An 8,482-nucleotide genomic window follows, 5' to 3' on the forward strand; every position below is an offset into this window, starting at 1 on the left:
TGCTTTAAGCATCCACACAATAAATCCGTTGGGTATCTTTGTTGACCTTCAGACATCAATTCTGATGGCTAAAGAACCAAACGGGACAGGCAAATATAAGAAATTGGCATTTTTCATAGATTTAACTTAAGACATGTCAAAATTGCTGCACTTTGGTGGCAAGTTTCTAGCACAATAGTGATTTAAAAAAACAATGTAAAATTGAGTTCCTGCCAAGTTATCTGTTATGTGTAGACACAACACTGGTTGATCAGTCAGGTACAAGGACTGGACTGAAAATGAGTGATAAAGCAGCTAATGTCCAAAGAAAATCAGTGAAAGACCTTCAAAAAGCTGGAGACCTATTGCTCAAGACCACATGTGGTCATGTGATAAAGTACAAAAATACTTACTGCATATTTATGGCTAATATTTCTATGTATCTCAGAATACTGCAGTGTATGCATCAAAGTAGTAGTACCATAACTCATAACCTGAACCTCTCTGTTATTTAACGCTGCCCTGAACACAAACCCAGCAGCCTCTGCTTCAACTTACCTGACACAGTGACAGATAGCAGGGGGCTCTCAGAGGACAAGTCATGGTAAAAAACATAGACGTGATAAATGCAACTGTAGTTTCCTTGGTGGGTGGGCTCTGCAGCAGGAAACAGGAAGTGGGCGGAGTGATTGACAGCTGGCTGGGTGTAGTTGTACGCCGTGTTGGATGAGGTGAAGGTGAGCTGGAAGGAGCCCCCCGGGTACTGTGGCTGGATGGAGCAGCTGATGGTGAAGTTTGAGCCCCTGGACACCTGAAGCCCCTGCTGCTGGGCCATGGAGACCCCATTCATGAAGGACACAGAGATGATTGGCTGAACCAGCAGGTCTGTAAACATTGAGATGATGCAAGGTGAGGTCACATCTACCTTCTGTAAAAAAAATGAAGCAGGATCTCAGCTGGGTGCACTCTCTCCAAAATCATTTACTGTAAACACCAGAGCATATGTCTGCTCCTCGAGCCCTCTCTCGAACCATTAACCTCCAGTTTTCCCGTCTGGTGGACAGTTTGTGTTCTTCATTCAATTTGTTTCAGTTTTCAGGTTGTTTTAGTCAAAGCAGCTCTTTATCTCCTTTCTCATCCCGACTTGTCTGTTTTATTTCCATCCAGTTTGGAGATGAACTTACATTTTAAGTTAGTAACTGGTTTGCTGGTGAACACTGATTGTCTACAACAGATGCAACAGTCAAGGTAAAATGGCTTTCTTTTGACATTGGGTATTAATATGTGTTAACTTTTAGTTTGCAAAGTTTTTATGTCACAATTATACAAATGATTCCACTAATTATGTCCAGATACTTTTTTGGTGTTGCTACTTCAGTATCAGCTAACTGAGCAGATTTTGTCTTTTAGGGTTCAGACGGTAACTCTTTTTGCCATTTAAGAAAAGTCTGAGATGGTTAAGTTAAATGAGACAGGCAAAAGGAAATACAGGAATTCAGGTGTCTTTACTGGTCAAGCAGATAATAAATAACTGAAATAAAAATGGAATGAAGCATTTGATAAAATTTCCCAGAAAGTATGAACATATTTCAGAAGAGCAGTGATCGTGACAAACAAGAACTAAACCCTGCAAAGTCGATAAGATAAGGATACGTGATAGATGATTCTGCTTACCTTTGCAGGTGACATTCAGGGTTAGGAAAGAGGAAGATGATTTTGCACATTCTCTCAGAGCAGATCCGGAGTGAACACAATCAGGCTCAATTTTCAACACTGAAATCTCAGAGGGCTCATTTTTCCATTGTATAGAAAATGCAGAACCACAGCCCAAATGTTCACAGACGACATGTGCCTCCTTCAGATCCCAGTCAAAATAATCGATTGTTCTCCACTCTCCCACTTTCACCTCCAGCATGCCTGCACAGCGACTGGCTTGGCCCACCAACCTGACAGGCTCTGAACAGAAAGCAGAGTTGTTACATAAGTCATTATTTTGACAGTGCCGAGTTGTTTTCCCTGAGAATCTGTTCAGTATAGGTTTGAGATAAATGTTCTTAAATTCTGCCCCACACAAACGTTTTTAAACCTTATTGATGAAACACTGCAGCACGACCTGGATATTTAAAGAAAAGGACCAAAGTAAAACTGTATTTAACCTCTTTGATGTTTACTTATTTAACACTCTGAGAGAGCAAAGAACCGTCAGCCTGCTCTCTGAGTCCAATTTCATCCACCTCTTGTGTGAGGAGGACGTTCTTCCTCACTTCTTCTTTTCCCTTCTTCTGCTTTTCTCCTCCTTCTCCTACTCCAGTCTCCAACAATTAAGGTAAACTGGGAACCGCTTATTTAGTCACTCTAGCCTCGTCTCCACTGGACATTTTAACCCTATATAAATAGCTTTAATAGCTGCAGGTCCAAGAAACTGACTGTATCTGTCTACAGACTTGTCTCTCTGTCTCTGTCCTTCTGCCTACAAATGAGGTAACCAGCTTGAGAGCGTAGGCGAGTTAAAATGACAGAGTTCTTCAATTCAAACAGGCTTAAAGGAATCCGTGCTGAAGCTCTGGCATATGTGCTAAAACAACTACACAGTGCTTCAGAAGCACAGTGTCGAGGCTTCATTAGTCTGGCCAGAGTGAGGTGATCAATGATGTCCAAAGATTCATTCGTCCCTTTTATGGTGCCTGATCCAGTGGATTACAAAGGATTAAATGATTGGTATGATCATTTATGTGTATAATGTATAAAAATATACATATACATTACAATACTACATTTAAACATACCTATCCCCTGGTTTATTACATGAGCATGTGGATGCAGGGACCTGACAGCAGAGGTATACTGCCAATATGTACATAAAATGTGCTGGGAGTAGTCAGAGAGTCATCAGTAAAAGAATAAAGTGAGTTTGAACCACATCAAAGCTGCAGCTCCTCTTCTACCTGAGCAGGTGAGTCCAACAGCTTTGCCAGCTGAGCAGCTGTTTCTAGCTGAGCCTGAGCTTCTACAGTCCAGGAGAGCAGACTCATGGCCTCCACACTGGAACTCTTTGCTCCACACTGGAGCCTCCACTTCTTCATAGAGCGCCCCCTGGAGGACCGAAGGAGGCCCACAGCCGAGCTCCCTACAGACCACCTCTGCATCCTGCTGGTCAAAGTCAGCTTCACACACTGAGGACCAGCTCTGGTTAGACTTCACCTCCAGTCTGCCTGAACACAGACTGGAACCATTCAGCAGCCTGACAGAGTCTGGAGACATCAGAGAAGATCAAACAGAGAGATCAGAGACAGCAGAGACATGTTTCAGCTGTCAGTGATTTGTTTTTGTGGTGTGTCAATATCAGCAAATATTTGCTAAATTTTCTACTTTTTCTGAAAAATAAAATGATACTATTTTAGAGAATACTCCAAAGATTCAAAAGGGTTACTTTAAGAAGTGCCTTGACTACAGGTGTGTGGGTGTCAGGATACTGATGAGCCACAGATGGACTGATAGAAGAAGTCTTTTCAGGCTTATCTGCTGCTGCAGATGATGTGCTACTATTCTACCTGGTCTTTGTGTCTGGTGCATCAGTGTCACTGATGGGCTGACCTGAGCAGGTGAGCTCCACGGCAGAGGAGAAGCCTTCTGTTGTTACACAGTTCCTCAGAGCAGATCCTGACTGAACACAGGTAGAATTGACCCACCACACTGAGCTTTGTGGGGACTGTTCTATAGAAACAGCGGAGCCACAGTCCAGATGTTTACAGAATACAGCTGCTTCCTTCAGGGTACAGTCAATGAATTGCAATGGTTTCCACTCTCCCAGATGTTTCACCTGCAGTGTACCTCCGCAGTGATTGGCTCCTCCCACCAACCTGACATCATCAGACTCTGAACAGAAAGCAGAGCGTCATCAGTAAAGAAACAATTTTACTTCTGAAACGATGAGAGACAAATGCGAGTCACGATTTTCCCTCAGTGATTGTTCATTTCACTTTAATTTTTCTGTGTACCTGTTGAATCTTGTTTTCCATAAGCCTGAATTCCTGAGGAGAAAATCAGAGAACCATCAGCATAAAGCAGGATTCTGTGGAGCTCAGCTGTGGACATAACTCTTAGTGTTAGGGTGATTTTGATAATAGTTGTCATTCTTGCACTTAAATTTGTAGCCTTGTTTCAAACTGTATGATTAAAGACATTCTTCTGTTTCTATTGTCCTCCCCTACATGTAGAATGGTGGGGGAAGCTATAGTGTTTAACTGCAGGCACATCCTATGTAAACGTTCTGTTTTCTTATTTAGTAAACTTGCTGCCCTTTATGGCCTCACCTATGCTTGTGTATGGTGTACCATTAAAGGGGTTAAGCCATATACAGGGTGAGGGGAGATGACCCTTTGTGATCAACAAGAAGTCACTTATTTGGGTTTTAACCTGCAAACACGCACGCACACGCACACGCACACGCACGCACACACAGGGGTTGACAATGAGTGGTGCTTGTGTATTCACAGAATAAAAGGCTGCAGGGAAGGGTCGGTCATTTGAGGTCGGGTGAAGAGCTGCAGCCTGATCCGACCAGGCTTCCCTTGCAAGTTAAAACGGATCGCTGTTTGTCTTGCTTTGTTCACGGGTGATAAGTCTCTGAACCAGCAGGGCCTGCAAGCGCAGACCCAAAACTCAGGTTTTGTCTGATTAGTATCTTCTGTCAGTATCTTATATAATATCTAAATAACCAGAGTGCAGAGTACAGAAGTCAAAGACTGATTTAAAAGCATGAACAACGTGATCAAATAAAATTTAGTTCAATTCAGTTTTATTTATATAGCTAAATACCAATAAAAGTCACCTCAAGGTGCTGTATTGCTTTTGTTTTTCACAGATGCAGTCTTGTAAACTTTTTTTAAACACATGTTGATCTTGAATCAAATCCCTGAAGAGCATGAACAGTTTCCAACTGGAAATGACACCATTATTATTTACTACTGGTTATTATTACTTGTAGTTTGGTGCTATACCAATAAAATTGAATCAAACTTAACTGAATTATTAAACATAGTATGTGAAGAAAACTCCTCATTTACATTTTAAAAAATGGAGCATAGATATTTATGATTCAAACGAGAGCAGCACAATATTGGGGATGCAGTCAAAATTAAGAGAATGATAAATTATAAAAAATGTAATATCATCTGTAAAGCATCTGATTGACAAAAGCACATGTTTTTCAGCATGACAATGATCAGAAACACTGCAGTAAAAGCATACCTAGACAGTGTAGAATAAAAAGGGGATGTTTTTTCCTCTTCTAGTTTCATTATTTTAATATGGCACGATTAGTTCATTAGAATCATATAACCAGCTTTGCATTAAATATATACTGAAGTTTTTGATCTTACATTAGCCTTTGTATTACAGTGATTGTTATAACTCTAGTTTGATTTTCTACTTACAGGTACCAGAATAATATGATCTTTCATTGCAGATGTGACCATGATCAACTTACACATATTGCAGTTTGTTGCTTATTATAGAGTTGTGCTCAAGTTAATTAAGGGTTAAAAGCTACAGTCAGCGTGAATGACTGACTGATCTATGGAGGGGAAAGGCTTCGAGCATAGAGGGCCGCACGCGCTTACATACCACTGATATCATATTATTCTTTGTGGTCTTTTATTCAATTATGTTTTTTGCTAAGTTTAAAGTGGTAGTTAATTAAACAACATGCTTACAGTACATATAATACATATAATCTAGGAATGTGTCCGGCCTGAGGCCTTAACTCATTTGGAGTCTCACTATATTTTGCTCTACTTGGTAACAGATGACCAGAGTCAATAATTAGCCTCAGAGACCCTGAGGGCTTGAAGTTTATTACCTTGTTTGGAAGGTGTTATAGAAAGGAGAAGTTCTATGTCTGTTTGTAGCCATTAAAGATGTACAAGATGTACGATTAACTGTGACTAATGTCTGGAACCTATTTTGATCTGTCATTACGCATGAAGGGGCGTTCTAATACCCTGATTTTTACAAAACTATGGAGATGTGTTTTTTGTGATGAGATCTGAGGCTGTCTGCATACAGTTTCCATCTCCCACGGGTGTGACCATTAAAATCATCGTTTGACTTGACCCGGCCGGACCAGTGTTGTTATTGTGGTGTTTCTCCTGTCTCCATCCCCAATATTTTGAACCATAACAACAGACAAACAGTGGAACACTGTCAGTCATGGACTCCCCAGAGCCTGAATATTCCTGACAGAGAGCAAAACAAAAGGCAGAAACACCAAGAGAAGTGCTTTGAATGTCCTTCAAGAAGAGATGACAGAGAACTGCTCAGAGAGCTCAGATTGAGCTGAAGTATGAAGCTGCTGACACCAAATATTGACTTTCAAACTTTTTTGAACGTTTTCATTAGTGCAATAAAAACAAATCAAAGCAGCCCTACCTGAGCCCCACAGCAGCAGCAGCAGCACAAACAGCTGATCCATGTCCGGATAAACGTGTCTCTGTCTGTGCTCTGCTATGTTCATCACATGCTGTCCGGTTTATAAATTTAGGTTACACTAGTTTCGTTATAATAGAAGAATTTGCTAAAAGAAAAAAACAAAAGCACAGGGAGGCGAGTTGTGTGTATCTGCCAAGAGAATCTCATCTTACTCATCACATGATCAGAATTCCCATCGTTTATGTTTACTTTTATCTGCTCTGTATGAGTCTGTCACAAGAGTAAAAACATAAACTCAGTTATTACTAATGCTGAAATTATTAAGAATCCAGCAGCCAGAGTCCACGAGTAAACCACCAAACCAATCTTATCCAGGAGGAAACTGTCTCTCAGTGCAGCTGGTTTAAGGTGTAAATCTCCAACTTTTACTAGTGAATACACATCTGTTCAGTTACTATTGCTGAATTCATTAACACAAGGGTGACAGTGGGTAAAGAACAGTCACCAAAGAAAGTTTTTCCTCATGCAGTCATTGGGTGTTAGTGTAAATGTGAATGTTAGACAAGGCACATAGATGCAGAATAAATAAAATATATGTGTGTCTGTGTGTGGTTAAGTGAAGGAGGCTTTTAGTAAAAGTCACTTGGACTGCTCAAGTATGAGCAGATTGACCAATCAGAGCAATGTGTAATGCAGAACTGAGTGATGGAAAAATGTAGACAGAGGAAACAGCACTGAGTTCTTTCAAAGCAGCAGTCATATTCTTGTAAAAATGGTGATTTGTGTGGGCTGAATAAACTCCACCCACCCCGTAATAGGTCAGCATTTCTGATTATCCCCCAGTCCAGTTGAAAATGTTTAAACAGGAGGAAGACCACACTGGTGAAATTCACTGCTGATAGTTAATAAAGTGTAACTTGGTTTTGCAAAAAACAGTCAATAAAAGATACATCAGACCGAGAATGATATATGAGATAAATGAAAACATATCTCATGTCAAAGGTTAGGAAGTCTCAAAACTCTGATTATGGAAGAAAGTCTTCTGTGTCTGTGTTTGTGCACATCTTAAAGCACAGAAAATGATTTGGAAGCAAACAGAAAAGGACAATAACTGTTAAAAGAAAAACAACTGAGCTGAAATAAGACGAGTTGCTGAAATCAAGGACCAAGAGCCTTAGCTGGATCAAAAAGTACCACCCAACATACCTAATATAAAACATAGCAAGAGGAAAACAACACAAGACAGCACATTCAGATAAAATGAGTCACACTCCAATAATTCATCCCACATGTTGGTAAAAAATCCAGAACTGAAATCCTGTTTCCAGGAAGAAAGCCACAAGAGTCCATGCAAAGCATTAGCTGCGGCTTAGAAATTCTCAGGAAAGTGCAAAAATTCAGCATGGAGATGTCCTGAATGCAGGTGTCATGCCAGAAAATGAAGACCAAATCAAAATGTTGGCCAATATGAAAAACACAGTAAGATAATGCCACTTCCAATACAACACTAACAATGCTTCTTTACCAGGAACAGAAATCTAGTGTTTGATAGTGATGCACTGAAATATGCACGTCTGAACCTTTTGAGAATGGTGGTGAAAGAAACACTGAGCAGCAGAGACAGCGAGTAATTGTTTAAGACTAAGGCATCTTGGAACGGTTTGAAAAGATGCTCTTAGAGGTTTGTGTCAGTGTATGCTATAATGCCATGGAGTTTGTGTAACTGTTCGGCAGTGTGAACAACCATCTTTGAACAGAGGTGGTGGTTTATGACACCAACTGTCTGCCATCTATAATCGAGTTTTGAGATTCCTTCCCAGAAGCCTTAATGCCCACTCACATCCTGGGCCATTTGACCTCAATAAATCACATGATAGGGTGCAGCTAGGTTTCACAATGTTGTGACCTTGCCTGATTGTGACTCACACCCGTTTTCACACCTTGGCTCATGTGAGAGGAGTGTGAGCGTGTTAATCACTGCCCTGCACCCTTCCTTTGGAACCCCTGGAGCCCTTGTAACAGCCGTTATGGTGTGGTGTCCCTTTAAGACACCCAAGTCGAGGGTTGATGGTGT

At 40.8% G+C, this 8,482-nt stretch overlaps 1 protein-coding gene across 3 annotated transcripts in view; it reads right to left on the minus strand.

The window, feature by feature from the left end:
* LOC102204933 (scavenger receptor cysteine-rich type 1 protein M130-like) overlaps window positions 1-6,529 on the minus strand; it is a 121,680-nt gene extending 115,151 nt beyond the window's left edge. For 2 of the 3 annotated variants that reach the window (XM_013914747.1, XM_005748429.2), the window contains exons 1-4: window positions 6,409-6,529; window positions 3,978-4,010; window positions 3,574-3,855; window positions 2,925-3,230 (exon numbers count right to left, since the gene is read on the minus strand). In XM_013914747.1, the coding sequence (XP_013770201.1) occupies window positions 2,925-3,230; window positions 3,574-3,855; window positions 3,978-4,010; window positions 6,409-6,493 (706 nt within the window). In that variant the 5' untranslated portion in view covers window positions 6,494-6,529. The remainder of the gene's footprint in view (window positions 1-2,924; window positions 3,231-3,573; window positions 3,856-3,977; window positions 4,011-6,408) is intronic. The other variant, XM_013914748.1, reaches the window with a different exon arrangement.
* Window positions 6,530-8,482: the final 1,953 nt, after the last annotated feature.

This window comes from Pundamilia nyererei, unplaced genomic scaffold (genome assembly GCF_000239375.1).
Source record: "Pundamilia nyererei isolate P.nyererei 1_Seehausen unplaced genomic scaffold, PunNye1.0 scaffold00221, whole genome shotgun sequence".
NCBI classification, from domain to species: Eukaryota; Metazoa; Chordata; class Actinopteri; order Cichliformes; family Cichlidae; genus Pundamilia; species Pundamilia nyererei.